Source organism: Fragaria vesca, linkage group LG7, assembly GCF_000184155.1.
Source record: "Fragaria vesca subsp. vesca linkage group LG7, FraVesHawaii_1.0, whole genome shotgun sequence".
NCBI lineage: Eukaryota > Viridiplantae > Streptophyta > Magnoliopsida > Rosales > Rosaceae > Fragaria > Fragaria vesca.
Genome location: NC_020497.1, coordinates 5,925,164 through 5,952,707, shown reverse-complemented (window position 1 = coordinate 5,952,707; position 27,544 = coordinate 5,925,164). Strand labels below are relative to the sequence as shown.

The following is a 27,544-nucleotide window of genomic DNA, read 5'->3' as shown; positions in this document are numbered from 1 at the left end:
CCACCGATCATACTCTTGAACAACAACAGCATCCTCCCAGAAATACCCCTCCTGTTTATACCAAAAACCAAAAGTACCCCCAATTGCCTTTAAGCTTGTACACACGGCTTGCTATAATTGGCGGGCACTCTAAAAGGACTCTTGAGGAGGTCAAAAACGGCATCAACGTCTCTTTTAAGAGCTTCAGAATTCCAACCAAGTTTCTAAAAACCTAAAACACCCAAACGGCACAAATCCGAACTCTCTTCTTCTTACTTCTTCTTCTTCTTCCCAATTTCCCACCAATGAATGTTTAACCCATCAATCATATACCCACATTGTGAAACACCTAAAAAACCGATTCGGGGTGGTGGTAAATTCTGGGACTTGCTTAAACCCTACGCTCGCCACGAGGGTTTTGATTTCTTGAGGGACAAGCGCGTGGCCGTCGACCTCTCCTTCTGGATTGTGCAGCATGAAACCGCAATCAAGGCGCGTGCACGAAGCCCCCATCTCAGGCTCACCTTCTTCCGCACCATCAATCTCTTCGCCAAGGTCCGGTTTTTTTTGCTTTTGGGTTTTGGGGTTTCTGATTGGTTTTCATGGAATGTTGAGAAATTTAGGGAGAAATTCAGTTGGGTTTGGTTGTAAGATCACGCATTTGGGTTTTTGGGTATTGGGTTTGATGTTTCAGGTAGAAAGGTATAGTGGGTGTGTTTGATTGATAGGAAAGGGGAAAAGTATATGAAATTTGATTGTGTTTTCTTGTCAAACTGAAACTATAGATGGTTTTAGCAGTAATTAGTGTAAAGTGGAGTTCTTTCGCCTACTGGGGTATATAGAAGGGACAAATCTGTGTTTAATATATGGTTGAAAGGTGAAAAGGGTATGTTTAAATTGAAAGGAAAGGGTAGGTATATGAAATTTGGTTGTGTTTAGTGGTCTTAGTAGAAATTAGTGTAATGTTTAGTTCTTTCGCCTAACTGGGGTATATGGAAGTGAGAAATGTATATTCAGTATATGGTTGAGATATCTCAGGAGTGTACAGTTTACTTATGCTTTGGTGAATTTTTGTCTCAAGTGCAATGGGTTGTTTTGAATAATGCTGTTTTCTTGCGTAATTTAGAGGAGTAAAAGAGTAATATTGTTTAGTGTTTTTGCAGTTTGGAGCGTTTCCGGTCTTTGTGGTTGATGGGAATCCATCACATCTAAAGTCACAGGCGAGGATTGCAAGATTCTTTCGGGTTTCTGGTATTGATTCTTCGAGTTTGCCTGTGGCAGGAGATGGAATTTCAGCTGAGAGGAACAGCACATTTACAAAGCACGTTCAAGAATGTGTGGTAAGTATATGGTAAATGCAGTTTGAAGTTATCTTTGTTTAGTACTGCGTTAGAACTCTTCTTTCGTTTGCATAGTTGCATTTCTCTTTAATTTTAAGAACTTTCCACTTCCACCCCTTCAATTTTTATGGAAGTGTTCTTTGTTCCCGGGTTACTCATATCAAAGATTATTCAAATTGTCATCTCTCATAGTGGTAATATCGAGTAGTCTTACACTCTTACAACTCTATGAATTGCAATGTGGGAGGAAGGAAAACATTGCATGGGTTTTCTGTTATCATATATGGGTAGAGTATAGGCTGTATAACGAACAATATTGATAGCTTTGGCCTTGTCCTCCACTCTTCTTGTGGCCTACTCCTGTATAACCGAGATTGTCTGTAGCAAATAATAGTCTGTTAGGTCTGCTCATGTTTTAGCAGGCTCTAGTCCATGCCTTGATTGTTTCAGTGGCACATATTTCCTCTGGCTGAAATTTGTGATCAGTTGAAATTTTTAGGTTCAGTATTATATCTGTGTAATATAGATACTCCTTTTGCTTTTTTGGTGATGCATTTGGAAGGCTTGTCTGGTATTTACTAAAGCTGGTCATGTAGGAACTACTTGAGCTACTTGGGGTACCTGTTTTAAAGGCAAAAGGAGAGGCTGAAGCACTGTGTGGCCAGTTAAATCTCGAAGGGGATGTAGATGCTTGCATCACATCTGATAGTGATGCCTTACTCTTTGGGGCTAAATGTGTGATAAAAAGCTTCCAATCCAATTCAAAGGTCAGTCATAACTTCTAAGTAGTTTGTGCTTGAGCATTGGTTTCTCCTTTTCTTACTTTTGAGCTCATTTATCTTGATAGTCTTTTGCCTTAGCATCCTTATATAACACAATGATAATTCTCACTATGCAGGAACCATTTGAATGTTACTATATGTCAGATATTGAAGCTGGTCTAGGTTTGAAAAGGAAACATATGATTGCCATCTCTCTTTTGGTTGGAAATGACCACGATTTGAATGGAGTGCAAGGTATTGGACTAGATACAGCTCTTCGCTTTGTCCAGACTTTTAGTGAAGATGAGATACTGAATAGGTATATTCTACAGTCTCATATAGATTGTTTTAGAACTCTGTTCTTGTAAAAATTATATATTGATACTACAGATTCATGCTCTTTATATTAGATAGGCCCTATTAGATATTGATGATGACATTTGATGCAGATTGCGCGATATAGGCAACGGCCATGCTGCACTGTTGCAAGGTGGTATACAATACGTGGATGATATTGTACCCAGTTTAGCTGAGAGCTCGTCAAAGACAAAATTTTCTCATTGTTCATTCTGTGGTCATCCTGGCAGCAAGAAAGCTCATTCCAAGTCTTCCTGTGAATATTGTATCACCAACATAGGTGAGGGTTGCATGAAAAAGCCAGAGGGCTTCAGATGCAGTTGCTCTTCCTGCAATATGGTAAATTATTTCCCCTTCTGAATTACCAGTAGTATATAATTTTGTATACTATATGGCAATTTCTATGTGTGGGGGCATTATACGTTAAATTCCAATGTTTGTACGATTTTCAGCAACATTCTCTGTGTATCCTTCAGTAAATGCATCTAATGGTAATGGTAGGATCGTAAAGACAAGGAACAAAAGAAGCAAGAGAATTGGCGACTGAAAGTTCTCAACAAAATTGCACAGGAGCCAAATTTTCCCAATGAAGAGATAATTGAAATTTATTTGTGCAACAACCATGGTTACTTCAGTGGTATGTGCCTTTTGCAGAGATGAGATCTTTTCTTTTTTCTTTACATGTATTTTTAATAATCTCCCTCTCTCTGAAATGATTTCTTTTTACATTGCAAAGCTTTGACTTCCCATATCTTGCAATTTTAAACTCATGCTTTACGGAAGGGTTTACTTCATTTCTAATTGCTGTTGTTTGTTTATTCCCAATATGACTGTCGAAGGATTATTAGCATATATTTTTGGAAATATATTTATCTTTTGTCATTAGAACATTATTGGTCGTTTGTTTAAAGTTATCAATAAATTGATCAAAACTCTTAAGTCTTTTACTTTGGTATTTTGGGGCAGGGAGATGGGAAAGGGGTAGGCTATCCTTTTCCCAATGGCTGACCGGTTTCAATATCCTATGCATTTATGTGTTTTTCACCTTGCCAATCTAAGTGTCTAATCGTGTTTTCAATTTTTGTGCAGCAAATGAGGGCCCTTGCATATCCTGGGAAAGTCCAAAAACTGAAGCACTGGTTGATTTCTTAGCTTTTCATCAGCTGTGGGAACCATCTTATATTCGCCAGAGGATGCTTCCTATGTTGTCTACCATTTATTTGAGGGAAATGGCTGAAAATCCTTTATACAGTTTGTTGTATGGGCAGTATGAGTTTCATTCCATTGACCGTTTGAAAATAAGAAATGGTCATCAATTTTATGTGGTCAAGTGGAAAAGGGCTGTACCTACAGTGAATTCTGTCACTTTGGCAAATCCTGAAGAGGAGTCGGATATCCTACAAGATGATGTTATTGAAGTTGATGAATCCATTAGTGTATGGGATGAGTCTGATGACCCTAAGATTCGTAACAGTGATGGGTGCTACTTTATGCTAACAGATGAAAATATGGACCTTGTCCAGGCTGCTTTTCCAGAGGAAGTTGACAGATTTTTGCAAGAGAAGGTGCAAGTTATTTCCCTTCTATTTCAAAGTGATGCTTCATTGGCTTCCTATTCCATTTTCTATCCCTCTTATCCATTTTGTCTCACATATGGTAATTGTGTCTTCTATTTATGAATGATGCTTAAAACTATTTTTCCAAAGGTAATCATTGGACATTATATCACTAGCGTTTAGTGTTTGATGATATATATTTGTACCATAATATTGGAGAATCTAGGAAGGCTAAGATGCAAATAGAAGCAGAACGGTGTGAAAATTGTAATGCTCTTTTGGGTGTTAAATTTTTTGAATGAGTCTTTGTGACCTTGCAGGAATTGAAAGAACTGAAAAGAAGAAAAGCCAGTGTTATGCCAGAAACACCGCCAAAACCAAAAGGTGTGCAGCTAAATATCACAGAATTCTACCGCTCTACCAAAACAAAGAAGCTGGAAACAGAAGCCGGAGAGGATCCAACCCAGATCAGTGTTAGTCAGAATGCTGAAACTAGTAACAGAAAGAGAAAAGCATCCAATTCAAATATCCCCAAGTCTGTAAGACGCCGTCTTTTGTTTGACTGATGCATTTCAGATTTTGGTCCCTTTCTGCTGACTTCTAGGAAAAGTAGCTAAAGATGTAAAGTTAGGGTCTCCTCTCTCCCCCTGGAGCAACTGATTAGCATTGTGTATTTTTTGTAAGTAAATGTTAGGTCTACATTAGTGTGGGGATTTTTATTTTTATTTTTTTTATCTCTTTGAGTGAGCAAACAAAATTATTTATGGTGCTCCTTTTGAAATTTGTAAATTTATTTCGTTGATTTTCTGTTGAAATATGTAAACTTATCCGACTTTCTCTGGAACTGACTAGGACTGATCTGAAGTACAACTTCCAACTGACATCTAGTGCATGCCATTTTTATTATTTGAGTGCTAATTGCATACTTTGAAAATTGCTAAATGCAAGTGCTTTGTGATGTTCACCCTCACTTTATGTTATTCTTTTCTGTGACTGGCTTAGAGTAAATGACATGCTCAAATTTGAAGAACCAATGCAGAACAAACATTTTGGCCATTGTTTAACAATTGTAATTCAATTAGTACCTTTGACTCGGCCAATTGTAATTCAATTACTAAATTTTTTGGTAACCAATTATGAACCATACTGGGTAATTTGCAACTGTAGAGTGTAAACAACTATTTTGCATGTTTGTTCAGTAAATGCCAAAGGGAGCTAGAGTTGCCTAATTCAATTAGTTCTAATTGATGTTGGAACATTTCTTAACATGTATCCTATTTGACTACAATTTGAACCATATTGCACTACATGTTTAATTCATTAATATAGTTGCGACTTTTGTCTCAATATAATAACTAATCGACTTCGCAGATAAGGAAATTTGGTTTAGTATCAAGTTGGATCAGTAGTCATATGAACTATATATTAATCTCAACAGGTTCATATCAGAACGTTTTCTGGGGCAAGGCAAGGACATTGCAGAGCATTTTTTGGGGCACGTAGATATTATACAAAGGCAATTATCTTCTCTATATAAACTGTAGTAGTCCTACCATTGCACCACACCTCCTCATATCCATTAGCTTTCAAATCCTAGCCTACAATGGAGTTCAACAACCAGAGTAAAGTTTTGTGTTTGGCCTTGGTCCTCATGTTGGGGGCTTGGTCTTCAGAAGCCACTTCTCGCAGTCTCCAAGATGCATTAGCTTATGGGAGGTATGAGCAATGGATGGCTCGTTATGGACGTGTATATAATGATGCCACTGAGAAGGAGGAGCGCTTCAAGATATTCAAGGCAAATGAGGCTTTTATAGAATCATCCAATAATGAAGGAAACAAACCTTACAAATTGGGTTTGAATCAATTTGCAGATCTTACAAACGAGGAGTTCATTGCCTCGAGAAATCGATTTTTGGGGCATGAATGTTCCACAAAGAGTACTACTTTCAAGTATGAAAATTCTACTGTCCCGGCTACAATCGACTGGAGACAGAAAGGAGCTGTAACTCCTGTCAAGGACCAAGGCCAATGTGGTATGTAGCACACTTCTCTCTGTGCATGTATTTTAGTTAACCTAAACAAAATATGACTCTGTTCTAATTGCTACAACTTTGCAATGAAAATATGTACAGGATGTTGTTGGGCATTCTCAGCAGTTGCAGCCATGGAAGGAATTACTCAACTCACAACTGGTAAACTAATCTCATTGTCTGAGCAAGAGCTGGTTGATTGTGATGTCAATGGTGAAGACCAAGGTTGTGAGGGTGGCTTGATGGACAATGCATTTGAGTTCATCAATCAAAACCATGGGCTTAGTACTGAGGCTAACTATCCCTACACTGGTGTTGATGGCACATGCAATGCTAAGAAGGAAGCAAACCATGCAGCCTCGATTACTGGCCATGAAGATGTGCCTCCAAACGATGAAAGCGCCCTTCAAAAGGCTGTTGCTAATCAGCCTATTTCTGTTGCCATTGATGCTAGTGGATCTGGCTTCCAATTCTACTCGAGTGGTGTTTTCACAGGACCATGTGGAACTAGCCTAGACCATGGTGTTACTGCTGTTGGTTATGGTGTCAGTGATGATGGGACTAAGTTTTGGCTGGTGAAGAACTCATGGGGTGCACAATGGGGTGAAGAAGGTTACATAAGAATGCAAAGAGATATCCCTGCACCGGAAGGTCTTTGTGGCATTGCCATGGAACCCTCATACCCTACTGCATAATTAAACTATTTGAATCAAAGCCTATATCCTTAAGATATGTACATGAACATGTCTGTGAACTAAGAAACTAGATAAGTAAGAAAACTAGCAAGTTCTGTTACTTATTAGTACAGAAAGAAAAGCCCTTTATGTTTTATCCAACCATACTACAGATTACACTATGTATATATGAAACCGCTATATCAATACAAAAAAAAAAAACATATATGCTTGGTCTTGAACAATAGCTCTTTAATAATATACCTGAATGTATACAATCTTAAGTGAATGTATTGCAGGAAGTTCAACAATAACTCACTGTTCATTAATATCCTTAATTACATGACTTATGCTTGGTACATTGTGATCTGATATCGATGTTTGGTTTTTGCATTTCTACCCTACACAATTTTTACTTATTTCGGCTTCTTTTTGGTCTTCTGTTCAACATGAATACATTTGAAGTAAGTAAAACATGAATTCCCTGAATTTTCTTGACAGCACAGGGATTGATTTCCAACTTGAGAGTTGTCATTAGTAGCTAGTAAGTAGAATTTCTGTCCAGGTTCTTTATGCGTGCGTGCTCATTTCCACTGGAGCTGAATGACATAGTATGGACCTTTGCTACCTCTCTCGCATACTGAAGTTATACTATGAACTATATATCAGACTTGGTGAAAGTTTATACCGTAACTCCTCAATGTCCTAGCATATTACAATTATCTGAAGATTTGAGATGCAAGAATGTAACACAGACTTTGAACTTTATACACATGGAAATATGTTTCTGAGAGGTTTTTGTGCTGCTTTATGATATCGTTCTTTTCTTGTTAGTAAGCTGTTTCCATTTTACCTCGTAGGAAGAAGATGAACATTAAGAGGGATGAACTTTTAAAGAGGCTGATCCAAGAAAGCACACTCTGTGGTACTAGGGAACAAGATTTCTCCAGTATGTTCAACTTTCAGTAAGCATATGCTTTTGTACCTTAAATTTCAGGGGTGTAAGAGCAGTAATTCTTGAACTTCCAATTTAAGCTATAGTTATCTTGCTAGAGATATTTATGAACAAATTTAGTAACTGAATATTTGGTTTACTTTACGGTAGGTTTGAAAAAGCTAACAAAATATTAAGCTCTAAACTGGAGTATGAATAATTGGGAGTGGAAGCAACAGTGCAAAATGTGGAACCAATAACTTGGCAATCCATCATAGAAGAAACGAAAATTATAGAGCGCACCCGGGTGCGCGGCGCACCTGCATTATCCACCGTCTATTTTGACGCGTCGATTAAGGACGTTAGTGCGGCGTTTGGAGGACGTTTGTACGCGAGTGAGGGGGAGAAAGGGAAGAGAATAGGTGTGCATCCATCTTCAATGCAGTCCTCGTAATGACTTTTCTGGTTTGGCGCACACCACCGCCGACGATGCAGGCCCTTCCTTGCCGGATTCTAGGTTCGGGTTTCCTCCAACACAACGACAGCAGCCCTTCTAGCCTCCCTCCGTGTTCCTTTTTGTCTCCAGGAGAAAAAGGTGACGCCGGGAAGGAGAAGGAGGCGTTGGAATACCTTGCCGGAGACTCTCCGTGAAAATTTCCAGAAAAGAGGTATTAAGGATTCGGGCACCATTCAAGGAAAAAAAGACAAAGGAATTGAACAAGAAGAGAAGAGGAGAGAAACCCTACCCACTGCTGTTACAGTCGCCATCGGATCTTGCCGGAAATTGAAGAACACAGTGAAGCACCCTTGAATTCGATCTCCATTGAATTGGGTTGCATGTCTGATATATGGACTGGGTTTAGTAGAGTGGAAGAAAAGAAAGATTTTGATGGTGGTCTCGCCGCCTGGGGTGGCCGGAATCGGGCGCAGGGCGGCGGAGAAGATGGCTGCGGTGGAGAGAGAGGAGGAGGAGAGAGAGAGAGAGAGAGAGACGGGTCAACACCCGAAATGGGCTTTTGACCAAGACCAACAGTCTTTCCCTTTTACAGAGAAATGACGGCCAAGATTAAAAGGTGGAAAACAATGAACAACCCAGATTTTAAAATGTTATTTCCTAATTTTAGAAAATTTTATAAATTTCCGAAACTTCGATAAATAGTAAAAATAGCTCGATGCTCTGATAATTAATCTGAAGACAAGGGTAAATTCGTCTCGCCGCGTACTTTGACATCGGGTCCTTAAAAGTGGAATATGACATTTCGAGAAAAACTCAAAAATAGACTTGGGAGTTAACTTAGAAATTAACCGAGCGCGGTTACTAACCTTCGGTAACTCATCAAACACTCGATAAATTTCTTTAGGGCGTCGCAATAAAGTAGAATTCGACGTATTTCATCATACCGATCACATCTTATTTCAAAATATTTTTAAAAATTTTGTTTCTTCTGTATAATTGGTTCACAAAGATAAACACCTTCAGATAACCTATTAAACAAGTTATATTACATTAGTAGGCACGTTGTGATGGGGTCTCACACGATGTCGGTCAACCACATTTCGTGTAAAAAATAAGGTTGAATTAAAGTTGACCAATTTGATGGGTGGCCTAACAAATCCGAAACGAGATGAATTTTTTTCAGTAGACCTATTTAATCACCATGTCTACATCTGAAGGTGAAATTTTTATTTTCACATATTTATAACCTCGGATCGCCACGTGTCGACTAAAGCGGTATAATTTGTTTAGTAGGTTATATGACTTGTACATTATTATGTACTAACTATACTAAAAAGAAAAAATTTTCAAAAATCTTGTGAAATAGGATGTGACCGGAATAGTGAAATATAGATAGTGTTAAAAAATCACAAACTTTCGGTAACGTTTGCTTCCCGATAAAAGCAGTCAACTTTAAATACGCTTAGGCGCTCCTAAGGGGAGCCTAACCACCAGAGGGTCAATTTAACAATTTTTTTTCATGCATTCCTAAATCTAATGTATACGAGTTTTACGTTCGAAAACAAAAAAAAAACGGTTTCAGACGATGCCAATCAACCGCTTTTCATGTAAAAAATAATGTTGAATTTAGGTTGACCGGTTCGATAGAGGGTCGAACAAATCCGAAACAAGGTGAATTTTTTTCAGTAGACCTATTTAATCACCATGTCTACATCTGACGGTTAAATTTTTATTTTCACATATTTATGACCTCGGATCGCCACGTGTCTATTAAAGCGGTATAACTTATTTAGTAGGTTATATGACTTATACATCATTGTGATCCAACTATACTAAAAAGACAAAATTTTCAAAAATATGAAATAGGATGTGACCGGAATAGTGAAATACATATAGAGTTAAAAAATCACAAACTTTCGGTAACGTTTGCTTCCCAATAAAAGCAGTCAACTCTAAATACACTTAGGGCTTCTAAAGGGAGCCTAACCATCGGAGGGACAATTTAACAATTTTTTTTCATGCGTTCCTAAACCTCATTTATATGAGTTTTAGGTTCGAAAACGAAAAAAAAAGAGGGTTTCGCACGATGCCAGTCAACCGCTTTCGTGTAAAAAATGATGTTGAATTTAGGTTGACCGGTTCGATGGGGGGTCTAACGAATCTGAAACAAGGTAGATTTTTTTCAGTAGACCTATTTAATCACCATGTCTACATCTGATGGTGAAATTTTTATTTTCACATATTTATGACCTCGGATTGCCATATGCCTACTAAAGTGGTATAACTTGTTTAGTAGGTTATATGACTTGTACATCATTGTGAACCAACTATACTAAAGAAACAAAATTTACAAAAATCTTATGAAATAGGATGTGACCGAAATAATGAAATACATATAGGGTTAAAAAATCACAAACTTTCGGTAACGTTTGCTTCCCGATAAAAGTAGTCAACTCTAAATACGCTTAGGTGCTCCTAAGGGGAGCCTAACCACCGGAGGGCCAATTTTACAATTTTTTTCATATGTTCCTAAATCTCATGTATACGAGTTTTAGGTTCGAAAATGAAAAAAAAAAAGGTTTCGCACGATGCCAGTTAACCGCATTTTGTGTAAAAAATGATTGTTTTAATTTCCTCCTTTTAATCTTGGCCGTGCATTTCCCTATAAAAGGGAAGAGACTGTTGACCTCGGTCAAAAGCCCATTTCGGGCGTTGACCCGTCTGTCTCTCTCCGCCGCATCCATCTTCTTCGCCGCCCTCCGCCCGATTCCGGCCACCCCAGACGGCGAGACCACCACCAAACTCTTTCTCTTCTTCTACTCTACAAAACCCAGTCCATATATCAGACATGCAACCAATTCAATGGAGATCGAATTCAAGGATGCTTCACTGTGTTCTTCAATTTTCGGCGAGCTCCGACGGCGACTGTAACAGCGGTGGGTAGGGTTTCTCTCCTCTTCTCTTCTTGTTCAATTCCTTTGTCTTTTTTTCCTTGAATGGTGCCCGATCCTTAATACCTCTTTTCTGGAAATTTTCACGGAGAGTCTCCGGCAAGGTATTCCAGCGCCTCCCTCTCCTTCCCAGCGTCGCCTCTTTCTCCTGGAGACAAAAACGAACACGAAGGGAGGCTAGAAGGGTTGTTGTCATTGTGTTGGAGATAGGACGGAAGAAGTCAGACAAAAATTCCACAATTGCATAAACAGCGCGTGCTACCCACTCCCCGTTAAATTTCCAAGTGCGCCGCGCACCCGGGTGCGCTGAATAGGCTCTCTCACAGAAAATGCAAGTTCCATATCAGTACACGAGCACAGTTAAAGTATAGGTCAAAAATATCCGTGAAAGGAATGACCAAAGGTATTAAAAACATATATATCTAAACGAGATTTACAAATTTCTCAACTTGGTAAATCATTCAGTGACCTTGACCTTCATATCGTATAGTTGGTAGATGTTCGTGGGATAAATTTAATTCTAAATATGTTCTTGAATTTCGTTTAAATTGGTCCTCTCATTTCTTCTCAAAGCACATAAACTTTTGCATACAGTGATTGGCCTAATCGTTTGATAGACATTTCAACTTTATCTGTCATCAAACACCAATCTTAAGAATGGTACAAGTGCAGAACAATCTCAGTTGAATCTATGAAGACTAGTCCAAAACCAGCTACATGTTTCAGTGTCTTGGTTGTTGATAGTGATTCTGAATATCTATCAACGCTGTCAAATATGCTATGCAGCTTACGATATAAAGGTAACTAGCAGAGACACATAGATAGGAGCAAAATTTCTCTTTTTGTTTTTGTTCATTATATATGATGGAGTTCTCACTGCCTTTAGGGGTGCTGGTCTATTGGTCTTTCTTTGTTCCTTTTTAACTGTTTACAAAATTGAAAGATAATAAGCCTATGAGATTATTTTAACAAGTTTACTATACTCTTACTAGCAGTTTTGACAGCTAAAGGAGGTAATGAGGCATTGTATACTGCTCACAAGAAGAAAGATGAGCTTCACATTGTGTTAACAGAGGCACACTTGCCTGACATGACAAAATATGAGCTTCTAAACAAATTGAAGGCAGTTTCCGATTTACCTGTTGTTAGTAAGTTCTCAGTCTCAAAGATTACTATTATCATTTTCTGGCTTCCATACCATGATAATTAAATCCTCTATTGCAAAGACCAACTGAAAATACTTGGGATATTTGTAGGGGAATTTTCATATACACCCAATTTTAAAGAGTGGTTTTAAATAAAACCCACTTAATATTCCTATTTGATAGATATCTAAAATGTATCAATTATGATAAATATTATATCTTATTTTTTCTAAATTTTACACAATTGTCACCATTTAACTATAACATATTAATATAATAAATAAGCTTAATTGATGTTGTCTTAAATACTTTGATTATGAGTTTTTCTTCTAACACTAACATTTTTCAATCAATTTGCAAGAATTATGTAGTTTTCTTTATTTTTATGAAAAAAATCTAGATTAAAGGAATTCATTTTCTAATCTATACATAAGGTAAAATATAATATGAATAAGATATCTAATATAAACTCTATACCCTATACCCTATACCCTAAACCCTATACCCTATACCCTAAACCCTAAACCCTAAACCCTATACCCTGAACCTATACCCTAACTCTATACCCTATACCCTAAACCCTATACTCTAAACCCAATTTTGGGCTTCTTCTTTTTAATAATATTATCATATCATGCCCTACTTAATATGTACATTAAAAATGTAAGTAATAGAGAGTAAAATGTTCTCTTAATTAGGATGGGAAATGATATAATAATATACCTAAAAAGAAGAAAATTAATCAAAGAACAAGAACATGTACCTTACAATTAGACATTTTTCGACTATATAGAGAGACACCAAATATGAGCTTAGGAATGAAAAGTATCATCCTATTACAAATGACATACTTCTGTATATAGCATATATATATACACTCAAGTTAGTAATAACAAAGTAAGAAATTAAAGAATGTAATTGATTATGACAAAGTTAAATCCAACTAAATTTTAGCTAGTATTTGAGTTTCAAATTGATGTTAAAATTGAGAAATATACCAAATTTAGCTTTCTACTGTCTGAAAGGCAAATTAGAGAAACAGAAAAATGAATAAAACTATTAATTATAGACATTTGCTCTATATGGTTTGTTTACTTATGTGGAGTAGGTGTAAAATAAAAAAAAATATGTATGAGTTTATCTTAAAAGAGGTCTAGTATTTTGGGTTTTTATCTAATTTTCTCATATTTGTATCCAACACTTTATTTCCTCCATGGTACAAAATTCTCAACAATTACTTCGCATTGCAGTTATGTCTGATGATGATGATAGTGGTGCTAAATTAGATTTTCTGTTAAGAGGGACCATCTATTACCTTGTAAAGCCACTTACAATGGATAATATCACGAACCTGTGGCAGTTCTTTTTCCAAACAAAGAAAACTGCCTTGACAGACACAAGTAATGCTCATGCTGACTCAGAAGGAAGGTTAATGAATTACAAAAGACAAAGGTCAGAAGGAATGGACTATTACCAGGAGAAATTCAGCAATGGTTCAACGGCCTTCACGACGCGAAGGGTGATATGGACTACTGAGCTGCGTCATAGGTTCAGCAAGTTGTCAACCAAATAGGCGTTGATGGTAAGAGTATCTTGAAATTAGTTTGGTCGTATATAAATGAACAGGTGGTAGCTAATTTCTTTCTTGGTTTTCAGTTGTTCGTCCAACGAAAATAGTTCGGCTTATGAATGTCCCTGGGGCTGACAAAAAGACATAGTTCAAGCCATTTGCAGGTTTGTTCCATGTGATAGACAGAAGTATAAGCACTTTAGAAAATTGTTGCTCTCTTATAAATAGGCATCATATCACAACAGAAGAATAGAAACCCTCTAATCTAATGAATCGTAACCAAATGAAAGTCAATTTTGTTTTTGCAGAAATATCGTACGTGAATCCTTGAGGCGGAAACAACTAGCAAATGACAAGAGAAAGATGAGAGCTTCCACTTCAGCAAGTTCTCAACCAAGAACATCTTCATCAACATGTAATTTTCAAGGAGAATTTCCCCAACTACCAAACCTGTACTCTAAATCCACAGCAGATCAACCAGAACTTGGAAGCCATTTTCTGGAGGACTTCAATAGTCAAATGTCCACTGGACCAGTCTTTGGTTCTGTAGATGTACCTATTCATGTGGATTCAAGTAGTAATGAGACATCAAATAACATATATGGGACCTCATCTCAAAGAAATCAGCTTGCTTATAATATTTTCAATGCTGAGCACATTGGACCTGAGAGCAGTAGAAACATGAATTTGGCGGCTGCCTTTGGACATTTTGAAAGCTGTTTCAGGGAGGACCTCAATAGTCAAATTCCCACTAGACCAGCCTTTGGTTCTGCAGATATGCCTATTTCGCAAATAGAGAGAGTAAAAATTTCAAAGCAGCATGAACCTTTTATCCCCAATTTTTTCTAACTTTTGAAGGGCCCAATGGTACTAGGTTTCCTATACCTGATCAGTTAAGGAGTGTACTTTACATCCCAATTTAGATCCACCCTTTTCTATATAAACCAAAGATTTTTATATAAACCAAAGAATCAGGAATAACGACTCAAAAGGATTGAAGAAGATCGAAGATTAACACAACCAAGAAACCAATGACAACAATCAAGGGAAAAGACACCAAGAGGAACATGAACCTGAAGATTGTCATCAAGAATGTTAAGAAGGTAGCCACCGTCATCGACGGCTCGACGAGCAAGAAGAAAAGTGTTGTGCGTTCATCAATCCCGGGGTCGAAACCTAGTTTAGAATTGTCCGAAATCATCATGACCATGCCCAAGGAACAAGTAAACTTGTTACTGCCGAAGTTACCACCTAAGAAACGATGGTTCGTATTATATCGACGAATGTTGACAAAGGCCAAGCCTGCAGCTTCAAAGATCACCAATGATATTCCTGTTTCGAAAAGGAAATACGATTTTGATGATCATGATAATCAGGAATATAGAGCTAGGGTTCCCAAGGTGAAACGTTTGAAGAAGGGCGTACCTGCAAGAACTAATACAGGTCCTGATTTGCCTGAAGATTACAAGCAAATCATTCTCGGCAGACTGAAGGGGAAGCACTTGACTATGTTGATAGGGAAGAGTTTAGATGATAGGGATGTAAAGTGCGACAAGAGCATATTGACCTTGCCATCATATGAAACCCTAGCTAAGAATTTCTTGGAAGATATTGAGATGGAAAGCCTTAAGAGGCACACAACCCTAAAGGTTCCATTGATAGATCCGAAATGCTTGAAGTGGTGGAAGATGTCGAAAGAGGAACTTTATGAGCCGAAATCCAACTGGAATGAGATTGTGGAGCAGAATGGTATGGTTAAAGGAGATAAGGTTCAAGTTTGGTCATTCCGGGCTAATAAGGATGAGAAGGAGGATCAGCTTCACTTGGCTCTTGTTTTGGTCAAGGGAGGTGAAAATCAAAAGGGTGATCATAACAAGAGTAGCCAAGAAAGTGACAGTACTAGTGAAGGTAGTACTGTGATCAATCAGAGTGAGGACAGTGCAAATGCAAGACACATGGAGATTGTCAAAGCCGAAAGGTAAGATTAACAATTTAGTGATGATGGGATACCGGCAGCGCTGGGGAATACCAATGCCGCGAGGACTATCACCAAACAAAGAAGCTGTACGTGGACAAAGAGAACCAGGAAGTTATAAAGACATTTATTATAAGTTTCTATGAGTTGCAGATTTTCTTCTGAAGCTCCTCTGAGCTATTCTTCTATCGATATTTGTTGAGGGCACTGTATCGATCAACTGTCCTACATTGATGTTAGATAAGGCCTTCGTCTTCTGATTTGCTTAAGGTATATATATTGTTCATGAAACAAGCCCCTACTGTGATTTTATGCACTGAAGTCCAGTTCAATTTGGTTATCATTGGTTCCATGCTGCATCTATGAAACCCCCTTATATAGGTATATTGTTCATGAAACAAGTCCCTAGTCCCTACTTGGTTTTATGCACTGTAGTCCAGTTCTCGAGAACAAAGTTTCAGTATTTCAATGCAGAAAGTGTTCCACAAATTCTCCATTTCTTTTATAAATAAGTGGACCGGATTTTACGCACCAATGTGCACTTACACCATTAATGTGTAAGTCCTCAAATCGCCGAATGCGAATATTGAATGAAGACTAGTGACCCTAAATTTCTTCATTTCATTTTCATTTTTGATCCGATCAAATTAAGTGCCCATAATAAGAGTATATCTTATTCCACCTCAGGTCCTCACCTCTTGTGTTGGAAACACTTAGGACTATTTTTTTGGGTTTTAATTTTGTTAACGGTATTAGAATATATGCATGATAATGCGACATGAATGACCGAATCAAAATATTACATATTAGTTACTCGGTTCACTTGCATCTCGGTGCGTAGAAGAATTTTCGATAAACAAGTAATCAACCCCTTATATAAGTGGATTTTATCATCAGACAATTGTAAACTATCGTGCTGTTCCTCATCTGCCCTATAAAGTATGACGACCATTCTATCATATTCCTGAGCTAAGCTTAACAATACCTCTATGCTTGACAGTTCTGCTTATTCGAGGCAACGAATCTGTTTTACCAACGTGGTTCCTTTTCTTCTTCTAAATAATGATATGCTATTTTTCATCCAATTAGTGTTAAATCATCCATCTAACGGAATAAAGCAGAGGACCAAAAAGATTTTGAAGATCTAAATCACAAAGAGCAAAGCAATTCAAAAATCAAAATTGCAACAAGAAAAAAAAAAAAAAAAACTGATCTAATTTGATTGATAAAAATAAGAGATGCTCTCTCTCTCTCTCTCTCTCTAAAAAAATGGTGTTTTAGAACACCGACCAATTTAGTTATGGGTTTTTTTAGTCATAGTACAAGTCCAGTTATAGTGTTCGGGTCCAAGTCCAATTGGATAGGTCAGGCCGAGTCGTATAGTCCAAGAAGAGCAGTCCAAGTCCACCAGGTCCAGTCCGAATGCAAAAGTCACCACGAAGGGCACACCTATCTGATTAGAAAACATATTTTTAAATTTTAAACGCGTATTACGCTAATCATTTCCGATGTGGGATACTATGTATAAACATATACTAACACATTGACCTTTCTAATTATAGAAAGTGATTTCCATTGATCTACAATATTACAATTGTACAGATATATAATAGCTATTCTATACTCTAGGTATGGAAAACAGTAAATACAAATAATAGCATTGATATGTAGTTATAACAGAGAATCATAACATCCTATGAATTCTTTATGGAAGAAGAATCAGATGGCTTGGTTTTAGGAGAAGATTGAGTCTATCTAACACTAATTACTGATCAGCACCGATCGACTAATAACCCACAACTATAATAATCATCATCATTGTATATATCTCCTTCTTCCTCCTCCTTCAAAACCCTAACCCTAATCCCAGAGTCCTGTTTATTCTCTCGGTGCCTTGCAGAGGTGCACAGGCGGGTCAGGAAGAACTGAACTTTGGTCAGAAATTGGGATCGTTTTTGGTGGATTCTAATCGTGGGGTTTCGGTAAAGATCGCTTGGTATGTCGATCTTTTAGCAATGTATTCGGTTTCGGGATTCAAGACTTGGGATTTCGGTAACAAAGATGTTTGTAATTTGGGATTGATGAGGTGCATGGTGCTGCAATTGATTGTTGCAATAAATATATGTTCTTTCTGGGTATATATTTCTAAGTTGGACTAATTTCAGTTTACCCTCATCAACTTTAGGTCGATCATCATGTTAGTCCTTCTTCTTTCAATTTCATCAAAAACACCCTCAACTTCTAATTTTCATCAGCCGCGCATGTCCAAACCTCCAATTTCCATCCAATTTCTCTGTCAAGTGATAACTTGATATCAAGAAGAAAGTCAAATTCTGAAAGTTACCTTTCGGACCATTTTTTCCCCATATCGATACACATCTTTGTTCTCATCACAACCCCCTAACCTTAGTGATTTTGGTGGGATTGAATGTAATTTGTCTATTTTTTCTTTTTTTTTCTTCTTGATATCAAGTCATCACTTGACATAGGAATTGGATGGAGATTGGAGGTTTGGATATACGCGGCTGATGAAAATTGGGAGTTGAGGGGTACGTTTTTGATGAAATTGAAATAAGAAAGACTAACATGATGATCAACCTAAAGTTGATGGGAGTAAACTGAAATTAGTTCTTCTAAGTTTATATATGCAAAAAGCTTACTTGTTGGGATTCATATACCAATCAAGTAGCAAACAATAGACACTTCAGTTTTTCCCTGCCCAGCAAACCAAGAGAGTCGACAAACCAAAACTGGCAAAACATCAATTAATATTTGCATTTCCTAATTATCAATTATGCTCTGAGGATTTGTAGTTCGGTGGTCTTTTTTGTTTTGTTTTGATGATTTAGCACAGTTTGCATTGAAATAACAGGTTTCTCATACTTGGGACAAATCCAACATCTAGAGCCTTTCGAATTTCGATCATCATGAATTCATGATCGAGCTACGTGCTTTTATTCTTCCTCAAGCTTTCTCTACAAGCGCGCTGCATGTGAGCATATTCTACGATATAGTCACGTTTCATGTAGCTTTGTGCTTTCCCTAAAGCATTTCTCGAGAACCATATGCCTCTTGGTTTTCTTTTACTGTACTCTACCTAGTATTTTTGTGGTTATTTTTCTTTTATAAAGTTTTTGTTGTTCTTTCGAAGATATCCCAAACCCTACCAGAACTGAATCCAAACCTTAATATTCATACGTGTGCCCTACTTGTATGACAAGTAAAGTAATTATTCCTTTTTTTCTTTTCTTTTTGAAATGTAGTAATTCGTTTTATCGTTTGTAACTAAAAGAAAACGAGAAAAAACAGTGAGATTTGAGCTTGATTAATTGCGAGTAGCTGAAACACTACTTGAACCCAAACGAGCAACACGACTGGCTTCTGTCTGTTACAGAAAGAAGATTAATGCAGATTCCACCAAACATCAAGAGGCCATCGAATCAGTATTATAGCACTATAATCCTATGTTAATTCCTATTCTGTGTTAGCATTCATCTCATACGTACGTGCAGCTCAAGCAAGCAAGCCTGAGATGCAGAGACAATTAGGGAGCGGAGGAGAATAGGGACCTCCAATTTGGCTTTTGGTTGCAGTAAGGTCGTTCTCGGCGAGCTTTGAAACAGGGTCCGGAGAGGAAGAAGAAGACATGACTGACAGCTAACAACGTAGGGTACATGACAACATATTGGGTGAAACAGAGATTCTCTTCTCGCTCATGATGTTACAAATCGATCAATTCTTAAGGCGGATGAGATAACCTGCTTTGTAAAAAGCAACAAACTCCGACCACATAGAGTAAAGGCAAACGGATATGGTGCCACAAAACCCATCGTATACATGCATTCAAAGTTGTGTGTGTGTGTGTTCTCTTATATATAGCTAGCTCTCTCATCTTTCTATCCACGTCTCCCTTAGTTCTCTTCCCTCTGTTAGCTAATTCGCATTTTTTTGGTTTTGTGATCATAGATCAGATGTGTACGTGTGTGTTCGCGTGTGCGTTTCTGTGTACCTTATAATCAGTTCTCTTTGACTCTGCGTATCAATTTGTAGAAGCTAACATCCTCTCTGGTGTTAGTTTAAACAGTATTATATTTCGATTCTCAGAAAAAAAAAAGAAAAAAGAAGAAGAAGCTTGATAATCAATATGATCAACCAGCCGACCGCTGATGTATCAATTGAGTGTAGGTTAAATTCTTAACTTTTACTTTCTAAATGAACCTTGTATATATGATCAGACAACCGAAAAGATCGAATCTCTTCCAATATATTAAACACCAACTGTGATTCTGTGAAGCCATATCGTTTATTTACTCATGTAATTTACGTGATTTGTTTACTTTACGAGCGGAATATGTAAGCATATATATCTATCTAATCATGTATTTCTTGTCTCTTGCTTAGCAGCCCACCTCGAAATTTAAGGGGGCGTTCTGACACAGAAGATGGAGCTGGGATGTTGCAAATATTATCACAGAGAATGCTTGATCCAAGTGATGATGAGCGAAGTACCTTTTTCCCGATATGGGAGGACAAAATATTTAGAATATGTTGTGCAGTTGCTGTCCTCGTTGATCCATTGTTCTTATATATTCCTGTCAAACATGAGGAATTTGCATGCTTCTATTGGCAATATGAGTTGATTTGGCCATTTATTGGTTTACAGTCAGCCATTGATCTGTTTTATGCAATGGACATTTTCGTTTTCTGGCAACGAGTTCGTCGGAGACGTGATGCTAATAGGACGTCAGTTAAAGCGCGCATATTTAAGTGGTTACCTATTATACCTCGCATATATATGTCTCTTCCCATTCCACAGGTATGTACGTATGTACTAGCTCAATTCAGTTCATTAGTACTCATTAGACTATACCTTCTTGACAATTTAGCCCACTGTTGAACAAAAGTTCTTGAATACAAGGCGGTGTAAGTATACATAGAGTGCAATCTTAGCCATTCATAACCGTTGATGTCTAGTGATGACTATGCTTCTATATTATAGTGTCAATCTAATTCTGATGATTGACATGGTATGTGTAGATACACGTCGTGTATTGAAGACACGAGGGGCCACTTTACTTGGCTACCGACCCTCGGTCTCTCTGTATCAAATCTTGTCGGCGTGAGGCGTGTGACAACACCATCCGGCTTGATATATTTAGTAGTAGTTGCCAAATAATATTGATCGTACGTTGTTGGGTTTGATTCACGTTTTAGACAATATTCTTATTTACCTAAAGCAAAATCATTGTGTGATGTGTACTACAGGCAACGGTACTCATAGGAAGATTTGCCTACAACATTGATAACTATATTTTCTTGGTTTTATTCTATCCGCTGCAATATACTTTACGGACTTATGGCACCTTTGGACTGATCAAGCAGCGTCCTAACATAGAAACTGGAATCGGAAGATGGCTTCAAGCTATACTGGATTTTCTTCCATTCATCATTGCTTCACATGTAAGTTAATCTTGTCTCCTACATATACCTAGCTATAAGGGACAATTAAAATATATTCAATCAAAAACCTCAGGGTATATTATTTTCGATCAGCAGCTCCACAAAATTTACCTCAAACTTCAGGGTAGAGTTTTAGCGGATTTGAAGTACTTTCCAATAAGGAAAAGTTAGACTATGTAACAGAGTAATAAATTAAAGGGGTTTGGCCCTAATTTCTTAGCATATCTTTGTAGATTTTGGGTTCTGAATAAAGTTGACATATACTACATGCATTCATGATATAGCTCGTTCAGCATGTAGTATATGTTTTCATACTTCTCGTAAATGAATCTCATTATGATTTTTTAGTTGTTCCTCAGTTATTTGGGGCCTTCTGGTATTATTTTGCCGTTGACAGAGAGTTAAATTGTTGGGTGAAAGCCTTTAAAGACGTTGAATTTGAAGAATGTCAAGTTTTTTATAATTTCTACTGTGGTGATCCCATGTATAATACTACTGAGAACTGCTACAACATGAGGACTGATGAACAACAACAGTTTCATCCTTCTTCCTTCGAGGAATTGTCAACAATTCTCAAAGCATCATGCCCTATAAATCCTGCAAATACAACAAAGTTCGATTTTGGTATATATCAGTATGCTCTTCAATCAGACTTTACAATGTCAAGGAATCTTCCACGAAAGTTGCTGCAATCGTTTTGGTGGGGCTTGCGAAATTTGAGGTTTGCACACATATAAGACTGCTTGAGGTTTCATGAGAGAAAAAAAATTACAAACATGTTTACAATCAGTTGATGTTCCTTATCTAATCTATTAATTAATTCCTTCATTACATATATAGTTCCTTTTTGCACGCAGTTCTTTTGGTTCAAACCTAAACACCAGTTTGTATGTGTTGGAAGTTTGCTTCTCAATTTTGGTTTCTGTAAGCGGGTTGGCGCTGTTTCTAGTATACCTCAATGCAAGAATCCAGGTTGGTGTTGATCAGTTGTCTTTAACAAAGTCATCTGGCATGAAGATGAACTCCGATTCACTAATTATCCTGGAATAATGTGTGTGTGCAGGTGTCACGAAAAAGATCTGATCACATCAAACTACGACCGAGGATGCAAATGGTGAATCTAGACATAGATTTGTGGTTAAGTAGAAATGACCTTTCTGAACACAAGAAGGAGATAAAGAAGTTGATAATAAAAAACGTACAACAAAAGGTTGAAGAAAACAAAGATGTTGATGTGCATGATTTCTTCTCTCTTCTTCCTACAGTAAAGAAAAGACATATCATGAGTCTTCCCCGCTTGGCCGCTCTAAAGAAAGTAAGTGTGTAACTAATTAATTGTCTACTATATAGATCAGTATCGGTAGATGTGTCTTACTGGTTTATTTCTGCATTTTAATGATGAGTACTAATTGTACATATGTAATCCATTTTTATAGGTACCGATGTTCAAAAATATGAATATACGAGTGTTGAATGAAATTTCTAAACATCTTGAGCTAGCGACTATTACTAAAAACTGCTATATTATTCGAGAGGGAGAACCAATTTGGAATGTGCTCTTCATCACGCATGGCACCGCAGTGAGCTACAAAACTTGTAATCAGACGCTTGTTGGAGGATCCTCAAGCATCAAGTGCCTCGGAAAAGACGATTTCATTGGAGAGGAACTTTTAGATTGGGCATTTGTATTTGCCTCTATATCTGTTTTGCCTGTCTCCCCCACAACTGTCATGTCTCAGACAAAAGTTGAAGCATTTTCTATCAGTGCTAACAATCTGAGGAGAGTTGTCTCAAAATTTAGGTTGCATTTCAGTTTGAACTCGCCTGACCTAGAACATTCTCCATTGGAGCATAAGGCAGCCTTGTCCTTACAAGCAGCATGGCGCGCAACAGCAAACCGCAGCAGAGGTTGGAGCAGATTGAGGGAACTATTACATTGTTCAGAAGTATGATCCCAGATTTACTAAATGTGAAGGATGCAGTTACATTGTAGTCACCTCCTATTCATATCCAGAGTACTTATAGGGAAGACGTATATAGTACTGCTGTGTCAATAGAATTGCTTGATCACTTTCTTCCCCAATTCCTTTAATAAATGTGACGAATGATAAAACAGCGCTAGCTGTTTCACTTGTTTGAGTGTTTTCCATATCTCATAATGACTATTTCCATAAAGCAATTGAACTTCTGTCATTTTACTAAAGATAACTCATAGAAAGAGATAGACGAGCTAAGCTGCGGCCATTAGCTCGTCAAACTTGTCCAACTTGCCCAGTATTATTTATGCCTGTTGAGTTGGCCGTCCTAGCTCCATGCGTCCCCCTTGATTGTTGTTAAGGTGAATAGTGAAAATGATGCAAAGACTTAAATGAGTTCAATCCAATAGCTTCAATACTTAAATGCCCAGTATTATTAGCGCTAACTGCGGTATACATGTGAGTGATGTGACAACACTAGCCAACCCGGCAGCTACAACAACAATATTCTTGAGCACCACCATCACACAGTTGTTTGCGAACTTGGACCTGTGAAGAAGCTCGTTCTAGATGACACTGTTATGTGCCAGGGCTGGTCATGTGTTGCCGAGGCCCTAGAAGTAAAAAGTTAACTTTTATAGAAATTTTCATTAACCAATCAAGTAAATGTTCATTAATTTTTATAGAATTTTTATAGGAATTTTTTTTGCCGGTCATATTTTCATATCTCCACAGTAGAACTTAATGTATAGATCAAATCTGCAAAGTTTCATCTAATTTAATGATCGTTTGGGTTTTCGTAATTTAATACTTTAGTAATCATCAATTTAGAATTCTGGATCCAGATCTGTCGACTGAGATGCCTTTTCAAACTAATTATATATTTTTGCAAACCTTTACTGCCAAAAAGAGGATCCGGAATTCCGGATCCGTCAGCTGAGATGCCATTTCAAACTACTCATGCAACAAATTACAGATTCTAACCTAATCAAACACCAAATTAAATAGACTAAACAAAATGGCAGCATCTGTTGCGTTGGCTAGAGTGGAGTTTGGACGTATTAAGTTCGGGTAGTGTTCTATTTTTGTTTCTTTCTTTGTCATCATTTCTGTGTTTATCTTGTTTACTGTGTTTGGTTTCTTACTAATCCATTTTTCTTTTCGAACGAGCTTACTAGTAATGTACCAATTGTAAAGGAGGAGCCAACCTCGGACTTCCATTAATGTATAAACAATTCTCAAGCAATTATCCTCGTGCAACTGTATAGACATTTTTTTTTTTATGACAAACTGTATAGACATTTTGGTACTCTTCATGCTCATTTGTTGTTCCCGTAACCATTTCTATTATTTTCCTTCACGGCTTCATGTTGTTTCTACTATAAAATGCTATCAACTATCAAGTAGTACCACAAGCCATCCTCTAGACCTGAAACTGGGAATTAGAAGAATGCCTTCTCAACTTGCTTCAGAGTCTGAAGCCCTCAGCCCAAAGGCCACTGCTGATGTTAAGCGACGTTCAACTAACTTCAAGCCTAGAATTTGGGGTGATTATTTTCTGTCATATGCTTCCATGGTAGGATACACGAAAACTTTCTAGTTACTAGCTTCATGAACACTTGCATCCTATATTTAGTGGTGCAAATTTGATATACAAGTTCACACATTTTTTCTCTTCTGAAATATGCCTGTACGTGTAGGAAGCGGATATTACTATTGAGCAACAGGTTCAACAGCTGAAGGAAGAGGTGAAGAGGATGCTTGTGGATAATGTTAAAGACGGTTCCCAAAAACTAAGCTTGATTGATGACATTCAACGCTTAGGCGTGTCCTACCATTTCGAAAACGAGATTTGTGAAATCTTGCAACAAATATACAACAATGACCACGTATCCTATAATGATCTTCATCAGAATAATTCCGACCTTCATGCAGTTTCTCTTCGTTTCAGATTACTTAGACAACAAGGATACAATGCTTCGTGTGGTACGTCGATCATCATGATATTGTTTATTAAGTTATTCTAGCTAGCCAGCTAGGTTCATTTTCTTCCTTGACCTGATCAATTACATGGATGGTGAAACAGGACAAGTATTTCAGCAACTTGAAGGACAATGATGGGAAATTCAAGGAATCACTTGTCGATGATACAAAAGGACTACTAGGCTTGTACGAAGCAACACATCTTCGGATACACGGTGATGATATACTTGATGAGGCACTAACCTTCACTACAACTCATCTCCAGTCTGCAACACGCCGCGGTTTGAGCTCCCCACTTTCAAAACAAGTTACTCATTCCTTGAATCAGCCATTCTGGAAAAGGATGCCAAGGATAGAAGCGAGGCATTACATATCTATCTACCAAGAAGACAAATATTCTCATAATGAAACTCTCTTGAATTTCGCACGGCTAGATTTCAACCTACTGCAGCAACTCCATCAAAAAGAACTATGTGAACTTACAAGGTTAGATGCACCAACTAAACACCAAAACAACCCAGCAATGCCACTTATTTCCTAAACTACTGCATATGCTAACTAGATTATGTACTTTGGTGTCAGGTGGTGGAAGGATTTAGACTTCGTGAAAAAGTTACCTTTCACAAGAAATAGGCTGGTTGAGTGCTACTTCATCGCCTTGGGTATCTTCTTTGAGCCAGAATATTATTTTGGTAGGAGGACATTCTGCAAAGTTATCTACATGTTATCCGCGATTGATGACATCTATGATGTTCATGGTACACTTGAAGAGCTCGAGCTCTTCCACGAAGCTATTCAGAGGTTTGAATCAATTAATCCCCTCTATTTCCTTCTATATATCTATGTACAGTATAGCATAGCATGTTAGGGGCGGATCCGTGGCATATAAGATTATAATCAAAATTATAACCATAATATCATCCACTAGATATAATAATAACTAACGGTTGAGATTAGTCATAAATTTTCTAAAAAAAGAAAAAGAAAAGAAAAAGATCTAATTTTTATAATTAATCTCAACCGTTAGTTGTCATTAGATATAATAGATGATATTATGGTTATAATTTGATTATAATCTTATATGTCATGGATCCGCCCCCTAGAATGTTTAATCTATGTACTCTATTTTATTTGTTCGCCCAAATTTGCAATTGAAGACTATTTTTTTTAAGGAAAATATTATAATCTAAACAGTAAGTAAAGATGGTTTCATCCAAATTTGGCCCTAATTATTTCTCTAATATAGTGTATTGTGTACTAATTAAGGTGACATAATACAATACGAAATTATAAATATTTAGCGTAAAAGAAATTATTTTTACATTATGTTGTCGTATATTTTAGTTGGAACTTACATATTCAGCTTCTTCCATATAATTATCAGGTGGGACATCTCTGCCCTGGATCAGTCGCCGGACTATATGAAAGTCTGTTTCCAGGCACAGTTGGATGTCTTCACTGAAATTGAAGAAAAGATTACAAGCGAGGGAAACTTGTATGCCATTCACCATGCAAGAGAATCGGTAAGCCTAGCCTTCATATGAAACTCATACTAACATAATGCATATAAATGTTTATGATTAGAGCAATTCGTCTATTGTAGAAATTGATTAGAAGCTGTTACTGTCTCAGTTGAAAATGACCGTCGCTGGTTACATGAAAGAAGCTAGATGGTTTTACTCTAAATACACCCCAACTTTTGATGAATACATGCCGCTAGGAACACTTACATCCTCATATTATTTATCAATCACCGCTGTTGTTGGAATGGGACTTGCTGCTACAAAAGACTCCTTGGATTGGTTATTCACTGACCCTGGAATCTTAAATGCTACATCAGTCATTGGCAGACTCTTAAACGACATCAGGACGCATCAGGTAGTATATCCATGTATTTCCTCAATTAATTTTCTTAAAGTTCTTTTAATTAATTAACTATAAGGTCTTCATTTTTGTTTTCCTTAAATATGTGAGGAATTCCTAGATAAATATTAGATCAAAATCACTCATAAAATTCTTTTAAAAATATACCATATTGTACAATCTACACCCTCTCCTGCTATCTTTTATTCTAAATAAATTTTATCTCTCGTGCAACGCTAAAGAGAGAGCATGTTGCTTCAGCCGTGGAATTATACATGAAAGAACATGGTGCTACAGAAGAAGAAGCCATAGAGGAACTAACTAATCAAGTGAATGATGCATGGAAGGTTATAATCAAAGCTTGTCTCCACCCTACCCCAGTCTCATTGCCGGTTCTAATGCGACCTCTCAGAGTAGCAAGTACTTGGGAAGTTCTTTACAAGAGTGCAGATTCATACACGAGCCCTGGGGTTGAGTTGAAGGGAATAGTGACTTCTCTGCTAATCGAACCTGTGCCTAATGCATTAGCATAA

The 27,544-nt window shown here is 37.3% G+C and overlaps 3 protein-coding genes across 3 annotated transcripts; all 3 read left to right on the top strand.

Moving 5' to 3' along the window:
- The first annotated feature begins 231 nt into the window (after window positions 1-231).
- On the top strand, window positions 232-5,073 carry LOC101297580 (flap endonuclease GEN-like 1-like). The gene is made up of 8 exons (XM_004306804.1): window positions 232-534; window positions 1,143-1,319; window positions 1,916-2,086; window positions 2,218-2,399; window positions 2,530-2,776; window positions 2,939-3,074; window positions 3,527-4,002; window positions 4,314-5,073. Exons 1-8 carry the CDS (start codon window positions 289-291, stop codon window positions 4,557-4,559), a joined length of 1,881 nt encoding a protein of 626 aa, XP_004306852.1. The 5' UTR covers window positions 232-288; the 3' UTR covers window positions 4,560-5,073.
- Window positions 5,074-5,291: 218 nt separating this feature from the next.
- On the top strand, window positions 5,292-6,718 carry LOC101297289 (vignain-like). Its single transcript, XM_004306803.1, has 2 exons — window positions 5,292-6,026; window positions 6,126-6,718. Exons 1-2 carry the CDS (start codon window positions 5,597-5,599, stop codon window positions 6,716-6,718), a joined length of 1,023 nt encoding a protein of 340 aa, XP_004306851.1. The 5' UTR covers window positions 5,292-5,596.
- Window positions 6,719-24,615: 17,897 nt separating this feature from the next.
- On the top strand, window positions 24,616-27,544 carry LOC101307161 ((-)-germacrene D synthase-like). Its single transcript, XM_004308362.1, has 7 exons — window positions 24,616-24,741; window positions 24,866-25,151; window positions 25,256-25,634; window positions 25,731-25,949; window positions 26,533-26,671; window positions 26,781-27,029; window positions 27,254-27,544. Exons 1-7 carry the CDS (start codon window positions 24,616-24,618, stop codon window positions 27,542-27,544), a joined length of 1,689 nt encoding a protein of 562 aa, XP_004308410.1.

Excerpts from the sequence above, each read along its gene's own strand:
- LOC101297580 (XM_004306804.1), top strand. The coding sequence starts at position 289 with ATGTTTAACCCATCAATCATATACCCACATTGTGAAACACCTAAAAAA. Across the intron at positions 1,320-1,915 it reads AGCACGTTCAAGAATGTGTG|GAACTACTTGAGCTACTTGG; the intron begins GTAAGTATATGG and ends CTGGTCATGTAG. Across the intron at positions 3,075-3,526 it reads CAACCATGGTTACTTCAGTG|CAAATGAGGGCCCTTGCATA; the intron begins GTATGTGCCTTT and ends ATTTTTGTGCAG.
- LOC101297289 (XM_004306803.1), top strand. The coding sequence starts at position 5,597 with ATGGAGTTCAACAACCAGAGTAAAGTTTTGTGTTTGGCCTTGGTCCTC. Across the intron at positions 6,027-6,125 it reads CAAGGACCAAGGCCAATGTG|GATGTTGTTGGGCATTCTCA; the intron begins GTATGTAGCACA and ends AAATATGTACAG.
- LOC101307161 (XM_004308362.1), top strand. The coding sequence starts at position 24,616 with ATGCCTTCTCAACTTGCTTCAGAGTCTGAAGCCCTCAGCCCAAAGGCC. Across the intron at positions 24,742-24,865 it reads TTCTGTCATATGCTTCCATG|GAAGCGGATATTACTATTGA; the intron begins GTAGGATACACG and ends CTGTACGTGTAG. Across the intron at positions 25,950-26,532 it reads TTCCACGAAGCTATTCAGAG|GTGGGACATCTCTGCCCTGG; the intron begins GTTTGAATCAAT and ends TATAATTATCAG.